This window comes from Python bivittatus, unplaced genomic scaffold (genome assembly GCF_059951505.1).
Source record: "Python bivittatus isolate LINGU-HERP-01145 unplaced genomic scaffold, Pbiv_v1 ctg000080_np1212, whole genome shotgun sequence".
NCBI lineage: Eukaryota > Metazoa > Chordata > Lepidosauria > Squamata > Pythonidae > Python > Python bivittatus.
The window spans coordinates 78,994,964-79,016,412 of record NW_028277035.1 but is presented as its reverse complement, the minus strand read 5'-3'; the positions used below and the strand labels follow the sequence as shown (position 1 = coordinate 79,016,412).

General features: G+C 39.1%; 1 protein-coding gene across 1 annotated transcript in view; it reads right to left on the bottom strand.

Moving 5' to 3' along the window:
- LRIG1 (leucine rich repeats and immunoglobulin like domains 1) overlaps nt 1-21,449 on the bottom strand; it is a 153,789-nt gene that overhangs the window by 39,779 nt on the left and 92,561 nt on the right. The window contains exons 4-6 of the mRNA XM_088134367.1: nt 6,173-6,310; nt 3,831-3,974; nt 2,040-2,183 (exon numbers count right to left, since the gene is read on the bottom strand). Of these exons, the coding sequence (XP_087990493.1) occupies nt 2,040-2,183; nt 3,831-3,974; nt 6,173-6,310 (426 nt within the window). The remainder of the gene's footprint in view (nt 1-2,039; nt 2,184-3,830; nt 3,975-6,172; nt 6,311-21,449) is intronic.

Here is a 21,449-nt window from a genome sequence, read left to right as displayed (position 1 = left end):
GTTTCACTACAATATTTCTCAGGCAAAACTCCCCAAATCTATCATTCCTTCATCATATTTAAGGGAAAAAAAGCCAGCCAAAATGACATGCTTCTTTGATTTTTCCTTGATTCAGCAATTGACTTCTTAGTGTTCATCTCAGAACAGAAGTCTCATATCAATTTTCTATGCTGTTACAGGTTATGTCCTCAGATTAGCTCAAGATGCCATACTGAAAAATGTATGAATATAACTACCAATAAAAGGTATTTGGTCCAATAATCACAACTGCAGGAATTCAAAGCCAGAAAGAACATTTGCCCTGTGAGGGATTAGATCTTGCTCTGGTTTAACAGGGCAAGGCACTTCGTTTTTGTTGTCTTGCTTTTGTTTCAGTAGTTCTGGGGAGATGGGGCCACATCTTATTTTGCCCCATTGACTGCTCTACCCAGATAATGAAATCTCAGTTGACCTTTCACTGTACTAGAGAAATTAATTTTCATGTAGGTTTCTTTTTTAAAAAATTGCTCACATTTTGAAAACAAAACAAGAACCGTACAGTAATGGAGTGCATAGTTTAGAATAACAGCAGAAAGTATTAAAAACTCAGTACCTTAAAACACAAACACTTTACAAGGTTTATCTACCAAAAATGGTGTGTGTGTATGTGTGTGTGTGTGTGTGTGTTTTAAATGAGTTACAGGTAGTCCTCACTTCACAACCACAATTGGGACCAGCAATTCTGTTGCTAAATGATGAGGTCATTGAGCAAGAGATCACATGACTGCGATGGACTTATGTCCTCACTTCTGCCATGGTTGTTAAGCGAATCACCTGCAGTAGTTAAGCGAGGCATCAAGCAACTGTGACTTGTAATTTTACTGCTGGCTTCTCCATTGGCTCTGCTTGTTGGAAGCCAGCTGTGAAGTGCACAAATTGTGATCATGTGACTGCAGGACATTGTGATGGTCATGAATGCCCGCCAGCTGCGAAGTGACTGAATCCCAATCACATGACCCCAGGGACACTGGAATGCTCGTAAGTGTGAGGACCGGTCATAAAGTTACTTTTTAGTGCCATCATAACTTCGAACAGTCGCTAAACACGGCAGTCGTTAAGCGAGGACTAACTGTATTGAGAATATGTTAAATGAATAAGTACTAATTTTCTAAGGCAAACACATACCTAGAGATGTATCTGCTGCATCAATAACTTGTCCATCCCAGCCAATTTCTGGGATTATAGCTGACATAAAATTCCTTGCATAGTGTTCCAGTAGGACCACAATACCCCAACATTCTGTTACTGATAAAAGGAAAGACACCTCCAAGTCAAACTTGACTCCTGTTGACTACATGGAAATGCTCATATAGTTCTTTTGGCAGTGATAAAGAAGCGCTTTGCTGGTGCCTGCTTCTGGTATGTTTCTTTCAGCTTCCCAGCGTAGTCTATAGTCCAAGGATTTTCTGCACATATTGACCCCTCTCCCCCTCCCTATTTGTATGCCACCTACTCATTCACCCAGAGTTCACTTGGTGTTGCCCCCTTCGTAGGCCCTGTTACTGAATCAAACACCTAAACAAAGGGTATATAATCTTTTTTCAGCTTAGGTCTGCACTAGCAAAAGTATTCAGGGCCAGGAGACAACATAACCTTGATTTACATGAATTAAAATTAACTAAATATAGTTAATACGATTGTTGCTCACATACTTAATAATTTCCTCTTCCTTCACAATAAGAACAACAATTCAGAAGCAGCCCTTGGAAAGACTTGAGGGTCGCAACCGTGCTTTGGGGAGAGTACAGATACGGCCTTGGGCCTTAAACTGTGCACCTTTGTTCTAAACTAACAGCAAAAATCTATACACGGTCAAACAGAAGCAGCCCCGCTTTGTTCAAAAGGATTGCCAAAAAGCAGAAATTTCAGGCACCAAAAACCGCATACCTGCACTCATGCTATGATGTGGGAGGGTGATTTTCCTGGCATCCATAGGACATGTCAAAAGAAATAAATAGATATTCCTTGAAATCTATCAGCATAACTGCTGTTTAACTTACAGAACCTCCATTTTGGCCAGACCCCAGAAAGCGCCATCAGTCAACTTGCTTATATTGTTGCGCTGCAGCTTCAAAACTTCCAAACTGTCCAGTCCTTGAAATGTTAAGCCTTCTATCAAACGGATACGATTCCGGTTCAACTCTCTGAAAATGACCAACAGTGCAGAAGGATGTTAACTCAGTCTTTCTCAACGCACTCATCTTCAAAAGCCAACAGCCAGGCAAATGGAAAACAGAACGGCAACCCCTTGCATTAGACCTGCTTTCTGCCAAAATATATACATTTTGCCAAAGGCTTTGCTTAAAGTAATTTAACTGCCATCGTGTTTTATCCTGTTTGTAAAAATCAAATGCTTTAGAATTCAGTGGGATTTCTTTAGTAACCTTGTAAAAATATAAACATTTTCAGCCATAAGGGTTTTTTTACCACAAACAGAAGGCAGTCTATATTATGAGTATTTCTTCCCAATATACACTTAATCATACACTATTAACATTTATTTCTTTTAGAAAATGCTTTGGTTCAAAATCTTGCTATTTATTAAATTCTTTGTATACATGTAGAAGGAATTCAATCTAATTTAATTCAGGTTGACTAGAATAAAAATGGTTTGCCTGTGACAATGAATGGTCTATATAGTCCATAGTTATTTGCTCAGGTTTTGATCTTCCAATACTCTAAAACATATTTTTAAATTATTTTCAGATGAAAACGGCTAATGTCCTATATGTACTTTGGAGCACTCCTCTGTACAGGGATGGGACACAAGGCTGGTTTTCTACTTCCCAAAACCTTAGCTGAGAAGTCCAGTGGCTAGAGATGTTTGGAACTGTAATCTAAAAATATCTGGAGGACCACAGGTTTTCCACCTCTGCCTTGTAATTCAATATTAGCAATAACATAAATTAGAATTTTTGATCACAGGAAAAGATGAACATGCAAGTCATCTGAACAGGTGACTTGCTGATTAGAAAAAACAGGTAAGAATAAAAGAAAATTAGATTCACCATAGGAGCCAAAAGGATCAAAATTCTATTGATTTGATTTTAAAATTAAGGGGAAATCTAATATGCTTCCTTGTTTCATTTCATTTAAACTACCTTCCTCATTTTTTATATTATAATTTGAAATCTTACACTAACTGGGGCTGAATCTAGCCTTTGAATTAGGTTCCAAACTTCAAGAAAGTAGCAAGCAAAAGTTGATGCCAAAGGTCAATTATATGCACATAAACCGCCTTCACAGATGCAGATCAAACACAGCCCACGCTGTACCTTAGCCAAACAAACAACAACATGTGTGCTAACCATCAAAAGCACCTTTTTGTCTATCTAAATGTCAACTACACATTCTTCCCTCCTTGCAGTTTGAATACCACATTCGTGGTCTTGAAAACAGCATTCAAGAAAGTCCTCTGTCCTGCTTTTCTTTCATTGCCTTCCTGCAAAATAAAAGTAAAACCCAAAAAAAGAGAGCCAGCGACTTTTTTTTTTAATATGCATATGCACTGGCTGGCATAAGGAATAAAGTCTATCATGTGTATTCTAGTTAATGAATACTCCAGTTCTTTCTTCCTTTCTTTTTGTCCTATTCAGAATGTGAGCTACAAAGTCAATCCTGTGTGGAGCCACATCCAATTTCTGATTTAGTTCATTTAATGTCACAAAAGGCCACTAAAATATGCTTTATTCAACATTTCATATATGCAGGCTGAAGGATTCTGTTTGTGAGGATGTCCTTAGGGAGCTAAAGCTTGGCTAGCCACAATTAAACTGCACATTTCTACTCACAGTTGTGTTAGGTGGGGCAGTTTGAATGCTTTAACAGGAAGTTGGACAATTCTGTTTTTACTCAGGCGAAGCGTCAGCAGGGATCGTGACAAGCTGTTAAAAGCCTTGGTCTCCAGGATGCTGATTCTGTTGCTCCCCAGGTAGCTGCAATAATTTATAACAGAACATTCAAATGGTAGTGTTGGAGGTCTTGATTAGTCCCTCTTGATCTGAGCAGGTGGTGACATCAGACAAGCTGTTTTCAGAAACGAAGTGTCTCCCCACTCAAACAACAATCAAGCCAATTCACACAATTTAGATAGGTAATGATCAAAAGATTCCCCTGACACTGCAGCACCTTTCGTCTGCCAGAGCAGCCTTTCCCACTTCAATGCCTTTTGCTGAACTACAAATTCCAGAATTGCCTACCGTTTTTCTTGCTTTGAATTCTGGAGCAGTAGTCCAGAAGGGCATCCAGACGAGAAAGGTTGCCCAGACAGGAATCAAAGCCAAGCCAAAAACAGAACAAACACACATTGTACACCAGTAAGTATAACGAAGCACACTGAAAGTAGGACTGTATTCTATGTGGATTGAACATTGTCTTCTGAAGAAACTATTTTCAATTACACTAGCCATCCTTAAAATGGGAATGACAGCTTCTTAATTCACAGGGATGTGGAAAGAAGAACAGTTCTGGTGAGATAGAGATTCTTTGTCTTTCTAACCAGAATCCCAAAATCTATCAAACAGACCTGAATGCAGAGTAATGGGTGAAGTGTGATGAGCACCAATGATGTAAAATAATGGTTCAAGAGGAAGAGCCAATGGCACACTGCTAGCCACAAGGTATATAAAGACAACACTCTTAAAATAAGAGAGTTGGGACAAAAATAAATCAGTTGTTTAGTGATGACTAATGTTAAACAATTCTTAATAACAGACTTGCCAATCTATTGCAATTAATGCAGTGATCCACTGATCATCCATCCACCCATCCACCCACGTACCCACCCACCCACGTACCCACCCATCTATCCATCTCTCGACCCTCAAAATTTTCTTTTGTGTTAATTTTCACTATTGGCTTATCTGTGGGTGGCACATTTTTCATGGTATTTTGGTTAAAAATTTGAGGGTCACCTTATCTGAGGATGGACTTATCCTGGAGTATGTATGTGTCCTTTAAAAAAATATTGCGGTATATACTGGCAGATAAGCCCATCTGCAGATAAGCCAAGCCCAATTTTTGGGTGTATTTTGGAATCTAAAATTCTTGGCTTATCTGCAAGTATATACATTATCTATCCATCCATCCATCTCACCTTTCTGCCAAATAGCTTAGTAATGTACCCATATTTCTTCCTTCTAGCCACAATGATACTCTGAGATTAGTTAGCTGAAAAATGTGGGCCCGACCCAGTATCCCCTGGAAAGTTTCCCACGTGAAGGTCTTCCTAGTCCAATCCAACTCCAACACTACCCTGCACTGATTTCCTTGAGTCCACCTCTGTGATACACAGTTTTGCCCTTTGATAAATAAATTGTACATGGTTCCTAATATTCATTTTCATATATTATCACTAAACTATTGTAAATGTTGAAAATAATTGTTGAGGGGATTTTTAAAAAAAAAAAAATTGCAAAGCTGTTCCTTTTTACTGGTATGGATTTTGGCCCCCATCTTTTGTCTCAAACAATTTTGAATATATGATCTCCATAATGAAAGACAGTTCCACTGTATACTCTCTACTGCTTTAATGGATTTCAATTCTGACATGGTGTTGCATCAGAAATCAGAGAACACAACTATCCATTTAAAAAAAAAAATGTGTTCATCAAAATGGGCATACATAACATTAGGAAATGTTGCAACATGAGCATTTTAATATTAATTCAAGGTAGTTGGGGAAAAATCAGAAAAACATTTTAATTTAAAAACCTGATGGAACATTTTTGTCTTTCTATTAGTTATTTGTGGTAGGTGCATATAAGAGAATGTTGAACTCTTTGTTCCTTGCACTTTCATTCCTCACATCACCGAACCTCTCATATTAGCTACTGCAAGAGGCCATGAGAAAAAGATGAAGGATAGAAAAACTCAAGTTTCCATATCTGCCCAATACGAAGAGGCAGAAGAGGATGAGAGAGGGCAAAAACGAAGTATTTGTCCCCTTCTTTCCGTAACATAACATGACCACGCAAATAACTAACTGGATACACACGAGAGACAGGGATGAGCAGTATTAACCCCTGTAATAATCTGTAACACTTCTTTAAAAGATCAAAGTAGTCTGAAAGTCCGTTCTTCTTGTATAAATGAATGCTTTTCCATAAAACATTTTAAAAGAAAGCAAGCTTACAGATCCTTGATGTGAAGCCCCACTGGGAAACAGCCACTTCGGATTTCTGTGATGTTATTTGAGCTGAGGTCTAACGTTTCCAGGGAAACATAGGTCTCCAGCTGGCTAGCTTCAATGCCATGGATTCGGTTGCGATTCCTACCACACAGAATGGAGAAAAGTCAGACATAATTCACTTTTTGCCCTTTTGGGTTAGGATATAATAGTACATCCATACAGCAAGACACAGGTCCTTGTAACTGATCTGGCATTTTGCATCTGATGGAGCAAGGAAGTACAGCAGAATTTAGAGAGGGAAGATAAAACCTGTTATTAGAATGACAGAAATTGATGTAGATAAGCAGCATACCGAGCAATTTATCCAGCGGAAACAAAGACCACTTTGAAGCTATAAGTTTAAGACTATGATCCAGCAAATACGTTATCGTTTGTTTAACCATCATTTGTTGAGCAAACAATGACTGGCTGAGTCCACATTTGGTGCTTATCCATAAACTGTGTCCGACTTACTGTGGGTAGATTCACACATCACATTCTGACAAAACCAACCCCATGATGGTTTGGCACCACATATGAATCTAGCCAAGAGACACATGTGAGCCTCCCCTGCACCCAGTAAGCTACAGAAGGATAAAATATGTACTATATAAGAAAACCTAGACACACTTATGTACCGAATGTCTGGCTTTGCATAATGGGGTTATCTGTATTCCTGAGGAACATTAAAAGCTGACTAAGATTGCAGTCACAGGCTGCCTTAGCTGAGATTACAAATTAAGCAAAATTAATTGTTCAGGTTTTCATTGTATCACTGTGAGACCCTGAGGTAGATTGGACAACCTGGAGAGGGAAAGGCTCATCTTTGGTGGGCAATCTTTGGAAGTATAGCTCAATCTCCCAGTTTTCCAATATTTTCTGCCTTTTCTTCCCTTTTTCAATGGGAAACTGGGAATGTATAGCTGGATACATAATTTTTATCCTATGCACAGTAGAACTAGGTCCTGCACTCTCTTCTCTGGAGAAAACAAAAGGGAGAGCTGAACATTACATAACTAATGAGACACGGAGTTGCATCCTTTATCTTACTGAGAGGGCCTATGGCTGAAGCTTCTTCTGTCAGGCTTAAGCTGCCTCAGAAGCTGAATTTGGGTGGTTCCCAGAACCAAAGAAATCTTCTATCAGTTGCATTAACATTTGCAATTTAAAGAGAGGCAAGATTTAAAGCAGGAGGTAAGATGTTGATGTTTGTGGGCAGCAGGGATGGCGTGAGAAATGACAGAGTAAAACAGGTGGTGCTACTTCAAACAATCCTGGCTTTCCTAGGAAGACCAAAGTATGCCTTAGAAGGTAAGATTACACCTTAATCCTGATGAGTAGGCTGTGCTAAGTATCTGTGTGAATATTTATTGGAAAGTCTGTCAGCAAGTAACATTACCTGGGAGGAGGAAGACTAACCTTAGCGTAGAGGTGATTGGGCTCCCCCATAATGGAGGTTATTTCTGAAGAATGGAGAGGCAAGATGAAACCATACCGTTGGCCTTCATCTAGGATCATCTTACAGTATTGGGCAGGGTTTTTTTTAAAAAAAGTAAGCCTTAATAGAGCAAAAGTCCACCTGCTACAAGCATCAAAACCAAGCTTCAAATAACCAGAGAGCTCTGCAAAACTTTTTTTAATTCTGATACATTATTTTTCAGATCTATATTCCTCATTGCATCATACAGTCTAACAATTGCATTTTCAACCAACATGGTAATATCTGCATACACATACATTCATGTCCCAGCAAACCTATCTCTAACATCACCACAAATATTACATTTTCCATACGTTCACCAAACAATCAATAGGACATCACACTTCCTTTTCTAACTACCTGACCAATTTTGAATTATTCACTAACCATTCCATTGTATTTGGTAGCCCGCACGCTGCTTTATTTCTATCACATACCGCTGTTACAGCAATCCACAGTAAAACTTCAACTCCATAGTTACACAAAGCATTAAAGATTCCATACCTGTTCACTTTATCATCAGTTCTCTTTAAACCAAAAAATATACAACACTTACTTTCTCATGTTCACACACTTCTCAGCACAAATTTGATCCACAGAACAAATCTGATCCACAGCCCCCGTACCCAGCACACAGCCACACTGCACTTTTCAAATTTTGTTATTACCTCTTGCACTCTTTCAATGAAAACTTTGCCACACACACAAAGTAAACGTATTCTTGCCCACATATCACAACTCGATGGTGCATGTTGTGTACTGAGCATATCCAGGATTCAATGGTCAAAATGCTGAGAATTGTAGTTCAATAATACTTGGAGGTCCACTGGCTGTCTGTTTCTGTCCTGTGAAGTAGGCGAGAACTCCCATAAATATAAATAATCTTGTTCTTGGTCAGAGATTCTGCAGTTTTCAGTCAGGAACAACAGGTTGCCTGTACCCGGATTGAGACATTTTATCCTAAAAGATTTTGATTGTTCTGGAGCAAACCGATATTGACCAAAATTTTATGGGCAGGATACAGTTTTACTGTGCTGATGGAATGATGCTTGAAGCAACAGAGGACTGTGCCAGTGGAGTGGGAAGGCTCTTCACAATTTTTGGCGGGGGGTGATAAAAACTTGTGCCTCCTCCTAGTTTGGAAGATCCTTCAGACAGTCATTCCTGCCCTATTCACCTCAAGGCTTGTCTGCTGCAATGTGCTCTACATGGGGCTGCCCTGGCAAGCTATTCAGAAACTTCAACTGATCCATAATGCAGTGATGCAGGCAGTGATGGACATGTCTCAGGATGCTCACGACACCTCTGCTCCACAAGCTACGCTGATTGCCAGTATGCTTCCGGATGTGATTCAAGGCTATTAACTGTAAAGCCTTACATGGCATAGGGCCAGTTTATTTGAGAGTCTGCCTGTCCCCATGGTTTCTGCCTGGCCAGTATGTGCCAACAAACTGGCACACTCCAGGTCCCTTTGATTAAACAGTGTCATCTATCAGGATCCAGAAAGTGTGCCTTCTCTGTGGTGGCACCTGCCATCTGGAATGAGATACCCCCCACCACCACCACCAAATCTGTGTAGCCCCACCCTGTTGATATTCTGTAAAGTGTTGAAGATCTGGTTGTTCTCCCAGGCCATGAGTTGATGTGGGTTGGGCCCCTTGTTGGATGTGTCTTTATTTTTGCTTATGGCTGTGCAGAGTGGATCCCATCTTGTTCTGTTTGTATTAGGTTTTTTGTGGTGTATTATATTGAGAATCAGTTGGAGTTGGTCGGTACCTACATGAATTAAATAAGTAAATGAATAAAATCTACAGGAGGGGACCTGGATTTTCTAACCTAATTTACTGGTAGCCACAGGGAGATGATACCAGCTCAGCCCTTATGGAGGATTCATAGGAAGATACACATATTTTCCACCCAAACCATTTCGAATGCATACAAACATGGTACATGTGATAGGATAGTGCATGCATTTTGGCAGATCTCAGGATTCATACCTGGCACTGCCAGGCCCAGAGCTAAGAGGCCAGGAAAGCTAATCAATATCTGCTTTCTTCAAAATCCAGTGCCATTCAAATAGGCGATACTGAATCACAGTGACCAATAGTATGCTTCAAAAGATTCCGATATTCCAAAGGAAGAACAACATTGGCCCTAATAATTCAAGGACAGAACAAGCACTTTAACTTCATGCGTGCTTTCGCCTTTATTTGTCTTAAAATGAAGAAAATTAACAGGGCAGGCTATCCTAGCCTAAGGATGCATAAATGTTTCCTGTGAATTGTAATAACAGGTCAGGGTAATTAATATATGTTATGTTGCATTGCTCTGTACATGACTTCCAGCAAAAAAAGGAAAGTGCATCCTTGGAATTATGCCTTTTATTTTAAGTTAAATCCCCCTGCTATTCTTAGAATGGTACTGTATCTCCCAAATGAATTGCAATGGCTGGCTGCAATGTGTTCTTCAGGCAGGAAGTGACTATCCATAAAAGCGGACCATACTTTTATCAGAAGCCACTGAATCACAAGGTCCAAAGGGAACTCCTGATAAATTATCAAAGCTATTGCCGAAACTGTTCAGGTAGAGCTCAAATGCATAACAAGAGCAGAGAGCTTGGGTCAGCCACTATGAAATTCAACATAACCTGCATACACCAACATCTTAATTAGTAACAGCAGTGGCCCTGGAGCAAGATGGGTGATAGGCTTGCTCTGAAACACAAAGGAGAGAAGAGAGCCAATTCCCATCCTTGGATTTCCTATCTCCAGGATCTCTGGGGGTTTTATTCCCCTGGAATGAAGACTGGCTGCACAGAAGTACAACCACTAATCACTGGCAGGATAAATGTTAAGCAGTGGGGTTTAAAACAATCCAACTCTAAGGAAAAAGTACCACTGGTCTGCAGATAATTAAAGCAATATGAAAGCCTAGTGCCCTTTCAAGTCGGGCCATTTTGCTATCATCATTGAGTAGCACTGGGCAAGGAACAAGGATATTCAGCAAGACAAACTACACAGTAGAAATGGCAGCATATATTATAGGAATTATGACCAAAAGGGCAGTGGGAATGACTTTTGAAAAAATCAGAGAAGATAACTAAGATAGAACTTCAGTATCACTCTTATGTTCTTAAGCAAAAATCATGCATCTGTCCAAATCTTGCATCAATTTAAGCTATCCCTGTAAGCCTCTGATACAGAAAGAAGCACCTAGCTGATCTTGGCTGATCTCAAAAACAGGTAAGTGGGGTTGGAAGTGAGTAGTACTTGGATGGGAGATCACAGGGAAGCATGGGACTGGAAGCTAGACTGGGAACCGTGCACAATCTTGGGGTCCTCCTGGACTCACAGCTCTTGCTCAAGGAGCAAGTGGTAGCCATGGCTAGCAGGATCTTTGCATACTTCAGGTTGTGTGCCAGTTGTGCCTGTTTCTGGATTGACAGCCCTACTCATGGTCACTCATGTCCTAGTGACCTCTACATTGGATTACTTCAATGTGCTCTACACGGGGCTGCCAGTGAAGAGCATTTGGAAGCTGCAGCTGGTGCAGAATGTGGCAGTGTGGGCAGTTAGCAGTGCCTGTTTTTTGGCACATGTGACATCACTGCTCCATGAGGTGCACTTGCTACCAGTATGCTTCCAGGTGCAACCTAAGGTGTTGGAAGTCACATTAAAAGCCCTACATGGTTTAGGGCCAGATTACTTATGGGACTCTCTCTCCCTGGATTGTCTTTCCTATCCAGTCAGGCAAGAGGGGCACGCTCTGAGTCCCATCCACCAAGGAGTGTTGGCTGGTGGGGCCCAGGAAGACAGCCTTTTCTGTCATGGCACCCACCCTCTGGATTATCATCCCCCCAGAGATCAGAATGGTCCTCTTTCTGCTGGCCTTTCACAAGACCCTGAAGACTTGGCTCTCTGCTCAAGCCTGGGGTCCTGGGTGTGTGATGGAGCCCATCTCTGGTTATGTTAATTGTTGTTTTATAATTTCCTGACTGCTATGGGTTTTATGTTGTTTGATATGTTTTTATCACTTTAAAATTGTAAGCTACCCAGAGTCATATATTTGAGATCAGCAGTCATATAAATCTATTAAATAAATAAATAAACCTCAAAACAGTATCTTGGAAGATAGCTATGTGCCAACCAGTTCCATATTGTTCCAAAAAACTATACGGAGGTATCAACAACCAAGCTTGGCTCAATAAATTCTTTGCCTCTTTAATTTAAGGGCTGGTTTGTTAAAAGAATTCACAAACTCCCCAAGATATTTCAGGGAAATCAAGAGCAGAGCTATGCAGCATCGTAATACATCCTTATCATTACATATATGGCTGTGAATTATCAGACAGATAAAGGCAATTACAAATTGGGCGTTAATGCTTGGGAAAAAGGAAGACAGTTTAGGACAATGAAAATACGGATGGTCCAGATTAATCAACTAGTGTTCGTCCACGATGGACTCTTAAGTAGGAAATCAAGGAGATCTTGTAACCAATGTTTAGGACTATTTCACATACTTTACTCCAGCCTTCTTCAAAGTGATTGCCTTCATATGTCTCACTGTTATCCCAAACCAATGTAGCTATGATTGAAGAGGTTGCATTAACCAGAATTGTTCCTTAGACTTCCACTTACATTTCAAATAGTTCAAAACCACAAAAGCATAGACTTTCATTTGGGGAAGTAAAAAAAAAAAAAAAAATCACAGAAACAACCACTTTTTCCAAACACAGTGTTAACATTTATTACGAGGAAGTGCCAATGGGAGACTGCACCTGTTTAAATTTGTCCTGGTTCAAAATTCATAAAAAGCCTACACTTTGTTTGGTCTGCTATATTACCACCCCTTTCACCCTTTTTCACAAGTTACAGAACCCTGGCTATGTTTGTACTAAGAAACACTTCATTTTAACATCTACCCTTTAATGTCTTAAAGATTCAGGTAGCACCTTTTAAGACTAACAAAAGCCTAGGCCAGTGTTGTCCAAACTTGGCCACTTTAAGATGAGTGGACTTCAACTCCCAGAATTCCCCAGCCAGCCATGCTGGCTGCGGAATTCTAGGAGTTGAACTCCACTCATCTTAAAGTGGCCAAGTTTGGACAACACTGGCCTAGGCGTTTGTGAATTACAGCTCACTTCATCATCTGATTAAATATAATGAATGTAAATAAATATAATCATCTGATTAAATATAATAAAATATTATTATATTGTTAATTATAACAAAAATGCTACCAGACTTTTTTGTTTGTTTGTTTGACTACCAATACATAACTTGGCCCTCTTCCTCCAATGCTTTTGATTCTTTTAATTTTTGGTACTGTTTGCAATTGGGAAAGTTGTTAAAATGAGAGAAGGAAGGCTGAGTGCCCCTCTTTAACTATTTGTATCTGAATTTTATAGGAGTAGAAACCTGCCTCTTATCTGTATGTCCAAGAGAAATCAGACTCAAAAAGAACTCTGGACTATTATTGTATGATATCAATCGTAGTAGAAGATGAAGGTGGACAGAATACATCTTTTAGCATGAACAGTTCCTGAACGAGGATTTTACCTAGGACTAACAGAGTTAAGGGAACAACACTATCACACTTTCCAGGCAAAAGTACCACTTGCTAGGAAAACATAGCAGAATGGTCTCTAATCCACAAAAACCTATGCAGCAATGAAGATGTTACTCTTTTAAGTAGCCACAAGAGATTTTGTAATTTTTGGAATTAAAAAGCTACTCCTCTGAAAATAGATAATCTAGGGTCAGGGTACATAACACTATTTGCTTCTATTCATATAACCACAGCCTTCCTGTGAGGTCTGACCAATCAACCATCTTTCTTGTGCAAGAAAAACAATAGCCCGGCTGAATTGTGGCACTTGAGACTCCACGGAAAAGAAGGTGTGGAGTCAGCAGTAAGAACTGTGATAACCACTAACAGGAACAAGATGGTGAAAAATAGTGATAGCCAGAAATATTTTTTATTTCCATTTCCTAGACTTCATGTTAAAACTTCACAAACTTTATGTAAAGTTTCACAAGGCTGAATGAGTTCAACTTTTCAGTTTAGAGGTATTTCACCAGACAATATTTCTTAAACTGTGAGTTGGACTTCATTTCTGGATCTTAGCATTGCACCAAGTGGGTCTCAGAACCTGCTAAGCACCTCCACTGTTAAGGAGAGAAGAATTGGAGGCAAATGGTCCCAAGGAATTTGGAAAAGATTAAATACTGGATATTTCTTGATGGTGATAATTCCAATAATTAGATATATTACTGTTGTTAAAATAAAATGTTCCCCTTATAAAACCAGATTCCCCTGTGGTTTTCAGCCCAAAGGCAGAAAGTTTGAGAACTCCTGCCTTAAGAAACATGGACCAACAATGTCGGAAAGGAGTCTCAAGTACTTTCTAAGCTAGAACATGAAAATAGGAGCAAAGCATTTCCTTATCCTGAGCTCTGTATGTGTGTGCGCGCGTGTGCATGGGCACACATACAACCCCTCATTCTTTATCTTAAGTATAATTTTTCCGTACAACTTCTCTTCCCATTGTCTGGGTAATTTAGGATGCATAATGGGTGTCTGGCTAATTTAGGACGCGTAATGGGTGCATATTCATGTTACCCATATATTTCCAACAGGATGTCTGGCTGAAATATCAACATACACTGTGAAATTTCTTATGAAAATTAAAGCAGACTATGGATAAGTGAGCTAATACAGATGACTGGCATTTCTTGGATATATTTTGCTGGTTGTCAGTATTGGCCATCCCCATCCCCAAAGACTCAAATTACACAGTGTATGTACTGTAAAATAAAATTATATGATAACACTGTTTTTCTGTTGATGAAAATCTGATGCTCTTTCCATGTTTAAGTTTAGCATCCTGGAATCTATCTTCATAGATGGCTCTTATGTTGAAAAAGAAAAATCATCCTGCTGAACAACGACAAGAGTCAACAGTACCATATCAGTTCCTATTTATTTATATAGCATCTTCCTCAAAGTGGACTTCTACAACTGTTACACTTTTGCTCTTATAAGGTATGCTTTCAGTAACTGACACAAATTAAGGGTCGCTTTAAAAACACCATTCATCCAGACAACTGACAATTATTTAGCTTGGCCTCTGTAAGGCACACAGGACAAAATAGGATCCCTAAGAAGATCCTACCCCCCAAATCTTATCATTTAGTTAAGACGTTTACCCACCTGCTAATTGATAACTGCACAACACTGATTTGGCACCTGATTACATTTGCACTATTTCCACTCTTGACTTTGACAAGACTAAACAAATACTTATTTCTATTTCTAGCTGGGTCAAGCTCACTCATGCTTATTACAGAGCTCCTGTTTATTTAATATGTGGGCGCAGATGCTCACTGATTACCTCAGTCAGAGCTTACATCACCTTCAGCTTCATCACAAGACAAACAGATACACAGGAAGCCTCAGGTATCTTTCTCACTGACTGGCAATCCACATGTTTTTCCAGAGCTGAAGTTCCAACCCACTACCCAGGCATCTACGCTGATCCCATTCACTTTCCCAGCATCATCTGACCCACATGATGTTTTAACAGCTGCTCAGAACTCTTGATTTTATTAAAAAAAAGAAAGAAAGCCACCACCCTACTTTGCTCTTATGCTGAATATCACTAAAGACGTAATGCAGATATAATGGAAGGAACAGTTCTTAAAAATTCCCTAAGTCCCCATTTAACTTTGTTCAGTCTTTGTATGAGATGGTTTTAAGCCTGATTAAATCATCATTAATGTTTAATTTATAGCCCTGACTAAATGACCTTCCCAGAGGAGGCATGACTAATTTTTGTTTGAAAAGTAGGCCATTACACATTAAACGCATCAACATAAATGATTCCGATTCAGTTGTATTGCGTTTCTGAAATAGTTATTATTTATTTTTTGCATTTATATCCTGCCTTTCTGCAAAAGAATGGAGAACAAAGGGGTTAGCAGTAAAAACAACTTTATTAAAAAAAAATCCAAACACAAAACTAAAAACTAAGAAATATCCTTTTAAAGTCAATTCTAAAAATCACACCTGAGCAGTTTAAAAGCTTGCCAGAAACTAAAGTCCAGCCTCGCTAATTATGTTTTACCTGTTTATAACAGGATAACAGAAAAGAAGAGATGGAACGTTCTCTCCTGCCACCATGCTCAGCCACTGAGGATCCTCCCTCTTCTCTTGCTAGAGACACCTTCACTGGGGATAGAAAAGTGAACGGCCCCTTCTGCAAATCTTAAAGTCCAAGCAGGCTTATGAGATAGCTGTTTCATTCTTGTTGTTACAAATCATCATGAAAAGATAGAACTTCACTGAAAGAAATCTCTAAAGATCTGTGGAGAGATGAGCAGCTGTAATCTGGGGGACCACCAAGGGGGAAAAATGGAACCTGTTCTGAAAGAGAAGAACTATTCCTGCCTAGGGAAACTCTAGCTAAAAGTTCCCTCCATTTCAAAGCTTCCAACAAACGAACAAAAAGTCTAAGCTGAAATGTTATGCTCCGAGAGCAATACGCAACAGTGATAGACTAAATTCAACTGAACTAAATATCAGCGGAATTCTTCCAATTAATCTCACCTTAATCAAAGTAATTGCTCTATCTTGTTTTAATGGCAACATGAAACTTAAAACTAACCTGGAGGCAGAAAAAGGCTACACACACACACACACACACACACACACACACAGAGTGCAGAATAATTGCATTAACCATGCTGCTTTTGAAAATCACAAATAGCAACACTAGCCATAAGGAAAAATTCCAGAAATCTGGAATAGGATGTTTTCACTAGCCAGTTCAAGATCAAAAGTAATATTCATGTTTCTGCATTCTTAAAAACTCTTTATTAGGCAATCTAATGTACAAAGCAGGGAGTAGGAACCACATCTACCTCTTGCAACACGTTTAGTGCCATGTCAAAATAAACTAAACAGTAGCTTTTTTTCAACTTGAGACTGATTCCTGCTGACTCTGCTGACATGTCCATGCAGTTTTCCAGGCTGCAGTATGAAAGTGGTCTGCCGCTGCTTTCTTGAAATGCTTTCTAGTCATGGATTTTCCTGGTGGTTTCCTATGCAAGTCCTCACCAGGTCAAGCTCTGTTTAACTTCCAAGCTCAGATGAAATCAGCGAGGTCCTGCCAGCTATCTGAGCAAGAGAAGGTCACAGACATGCATACTGAGGTCTATTTGGTGCTAAAGTAGTGAGATGTTTTAGTAAGACTTTCATAAGCATTACTGGGGATTGGGAGGAAACAAAATCCAACAAAGTTTTATCATCCATGGAGAGAATGAATATATAGTTTAGCCATTAAGTTGCAACTTGCTTTCGTCCTTAGATGAAACCTACAGATTCAGTGGAAGTTGGAAATACAAGAAGAAAGAAATGCAAAAAAAACTGGGACAGAATGTCTTTGAGCTCTATTCAATTCTTATTAAAACAATAACTGTGCTGATAATCCTTTGAAACCTGGTGCAGAATCTACTCATCACATTATTTTCAACTACTAGCTACCGCATAGATTTTCTGTATGATGCTCTATCCCTAACCTGGCCTTTCAGGTCTTCCAATGGTGCACTCACTGCCACTGTAGCTGAGTCCATCCACCTTGCTGCTGGTCATCTTCTTCTTCTCTTTCCTTCCACCTTTCCCAGCATCAGAGCCGTTTCCAGAGAGCTAGAATAGTGTCCATTAATGTGTCCAAAGTAGGATAATTTGAGCCTGGTCATTTCTGCCTCTAGTGAGAACTTTGGGTTGATTTGTTTGATGATCCATTTGTTTGTTTTCTTGGCTGCCCATGGTATTCTCAGAAGTCTCCTCCAACACCAAAATTCAAAGAAGTCAATATTCTTCCTATACTGCTTCTTTAAAGTCCAACTTTCACTTACATAGAGTGTCACAGGGAATATCACTGCTTGCACTATTCTGATCTTTGTAGGTATAGACACATCATGGGATCTGAATACCTTTTAAAAGGCTTTCATGGCTACTCCACCAAATACAAATACTGTGGTGTATTTCTATGATGATGATGATGATGATGATGATGATGATGATTGATTTTAGTAGTAAAATCTAATAAAAACTAAACTTAAAGAAAGGAGTAAAAAGTGCAAGAGGAAAGAGGGAGAGAGAGAGGGAGGGAGATAAGAATATAATGAAGAAAGAGAAAAATATATAAAGAAGTGACTTCCAACCTTCATCACAAGTATAAACAAATTTAGTGATTCTTCACCCCCTCTAAGGTTATAAAAATTTATCTCTTCATTCCATAGCCTATCTCTTATCTATAAACAAATCCACAAAACATCATCTTTTCAGTCCTGGCATCAGCAGAAAGTCCATAAAGGGTTGCCAGAAGAAACAACTTATCTTGTTTTAACCTTGATCAAATAAACCCACTGTATATTCCTTCCTGCTACTTCTAACAGTTTTAATCTTTAGTTCATTCAAATATTATTGTAGGATTTGATTTCTCTTTATTTCTTCATAGTCCCATCACACAGAGTTCTTCAAAGCTATAACATGCCTCTTTTGTAAATCCAATAACAAAATTGTCCAGGTGACTCTCTTGGGTTGTCATTTGTATTTCCCTTTTAAATTTTAAAATCTGAGGTTTTTTTGTAGATCCAGTGAAAAATCCTCTTCTAAGTCATTCTCTTGGCCTGTCAATTGTAAATCCACTTTCTTATACCATCTCCATCTTGTCAGAAAAAAATTGTTCTACGTCTGTCATTTCTTCAATAACATCTTTTAGATGTAGTCTATCCACAGAAGCATGCATCATTACTGACATTGTTAATATTGTGGCTACTATTTTCTGACTCCATTCTTCAAAAGTCTCTTTCAGTATTTTCACTGTTATAATGTTTTGCATAATTTTGTAGATTTGTATTTTTTTTCCTCTGCCTAAAACCTTTAATCCCCTCTAGTGTTCAGTTTTTAAAATCATGAAATTACTTATCTGTTTTATGTCTTGCAAAAACCAAATAGGATCCATGAGAAGCTGTTTGTACTTTATAATTAATTCCAAAATCTTATTGTAAAAATTTCAATATTCCAATTTTATCTGGACCCTCAGTCCATTTATAACTTTCTAAGATCAAAATCTTATTTAACTTTTCGCTGTTTATATCAAAATCTTTAAATTTTCATAAATTAAATTTATGATTAAAATTTCCTTTAGTTCAGGACTGAAAGCAGACTCACCTGGCATTTTCAAACTTGGCATTCCAACAGTCTCCAATAGCTTAAAAGTAGTTAATGAGCAATTTCTGAAAGTGATTAGCAAGTGAGGTTAGTGAACTTAGTGTCCTTCAAAGGGCACCAATAGCTGTTGCGAGCAAGATGGCTATTCCTGTCAACTCCCAGCACTCAAAACTGCAGGAGACTGCTGTGGGCGATCTCCCGTCATTCCTTGTCTGGACAGGTTCCAAAGAGCCAGTCTACTCACTGACTCTTAATTCTTTGCCACAGTGGTCAGCTCTGCTTTTGTGAAAACATCTTCAGTCCACCATTCCTCCCCCAGAAGCTTGTGGTGTATTTCTTCAGTGCTTGTTCCTTTACTGTTGATGGTTGATCCTAAAAGGAGGAAGCTATTTATCACTTCAATATCTTTACTGCCAATTCTAAGGCTGGTTGTTCTACCTGTTGTCATTAGTTTGGTTGTCTTTATATTTAATTTTAGTCCCATTTTTCACTGTGCTCCTTGAGTTTTATTATTAGGGCTTGAAGATCCATTGCATTTTTGGCTATCAGGGTAGTTTCATCAGCATAGTGCAGGTTATTGATGTTTCTTCCTCCAATTTTAAAACCATGCTTATCTTCTTTCAATCCAGTTTCTGTTAATACGTATTCAGCATAGAGGTTGAGTAAATAAGGGGAAAGTATACAGCCTTGTTGCCCTCTTTTGCCAACCTGGAGCCAGTCTGACCTGTATATAAGTTTCTCATGAGGACAACAAAAGAAATCCCACAAGCCTGACATTTACCTCCCTCTGCTCCAACACTGAGATTATTTATATTCATACACCAGCAAACAGATCTGAGCCTATTTAAATGAAGCAAAAACATAACTGAATTAGTTTATATCTACTGTCTTTCTGTTTCAGATACAAAGCTAAAGAGTCTCAGAACAATGCAAAAGAAAGACCTGGTATGCAACTATTCCATTATGGTGGAAAAGACCCAACTGGAGTATTCCACCCAATGTTTATCATCAAAGTTTTCCAGAAGATTGCTCCTAGCGTGGTCGTCAACTGTGGGGATAAGAAGGACAGCCTCCTGAAAACTGGTGCAGATCAAACTTCTGCTAAGAGAAGCTGGTTCAAAAGCTGCCAATCCTGTCTGCCATTCTCTTTTGATTGACACATGAAGACGCATTGTTCTGAGTCAGACCACCGGGGCCACCTGTCAATACATACTGAAAGCAACTTTCCAGATTTTTGAGGCAGCTTTGAGGAATGTCTTTCCCAAGCATACCCAGAGATGGTGGAGACATTCTACATGCAAAGTGCATGTCACATCATTGAGCCACAGCCCACCCCCAGCATATATCAAACTTCAGCCATAGAATATGGTATATTGGGATGAGAGAGGTGAAAACATGAAGCAGTCAGGGGTTTAGTTCATATCTGGTTTTCCATATATATCAGAATTTCCCACTCAAGTTGTAAACATTTATGGCACAGTTGTGAACACTTACAGCTTAATCCTTGGCATTTTTACTGAAGCGTTAGTCACATGCATTCTATTTGACTGCCTAACAAGTAAGCTTAGGACTGCAGCCTTTTTGGGCAAGAGTTGATTCATCCCTTTCCTCCACTAGGGATTCTGAATCTTCTTGATTGTTTGTAGGTTTTTCTGCTGAAAGCAGATGGGTGGGTGTGACTTCTAAAAGGCAGACTTCCACAGACAAACAATCTTTGCATAAGCAACTCTTAACCTCCAGGGATTTAATCAAGTGTCTTAACTGCTCAATTACCGTTCCTTTATACAAGCTACATTTTATGTAAAGAGAACAAGGATGTATTCATCCAAAAGCAAATGCTAAACAAAAATAAGCCTTCTCATTTCAAAACTCCCCCCAACCATATTTAGCAAGAAGTAAGGTATCCTTGAGATCCAGTCTGGTATAGTGGTGAAGGCATCAAACTAGAAACCAGGAGATCAGGAGTTCTAGTCCTGTCTTGGGTACAAAGCCAGCTGGGTGACTTTGGGCCAGTCACTCTCTCTCAGCCCTAGGAAAGAGGCAATGGCAAACCACTTCTGAAAAACCTTGCCAAGAAAACTGCAGGGATTGGTCCAGGCAGTCTCCAAGAATCAGACATAAATAAATAAATAAAAAGATACCCTTACTATCACAATTCAGAATTCAAATATACGTATGTACATGTGTGTGGGTATACATATTTTTGGAAGGTGTCTTTTCTTCCTGACTCTTATAAAAAGTACTGCTTATAAGATCACAAGAAAAGCCTATGACAACTTTCATGCACTTGTTTTGAGTTCTTCCTCATAAATTGTAGAGCTAGCCAAAAGTGAGAACCTGCCATGTGTTCTGGAATCTCAGAGTTCTTATGCGCTACTCACTTTAATGCCATACTCCATGGCCCTCTTTCCCTGACTGCTGTGGAGAGAGGCTCTTCTTACCTAATCAACAATATTAATGTTGAACAGCAACAGGGAAAACAGTAGTAAAGGGACAGGTATTTTTGAAGGTAGGCCTCTGATC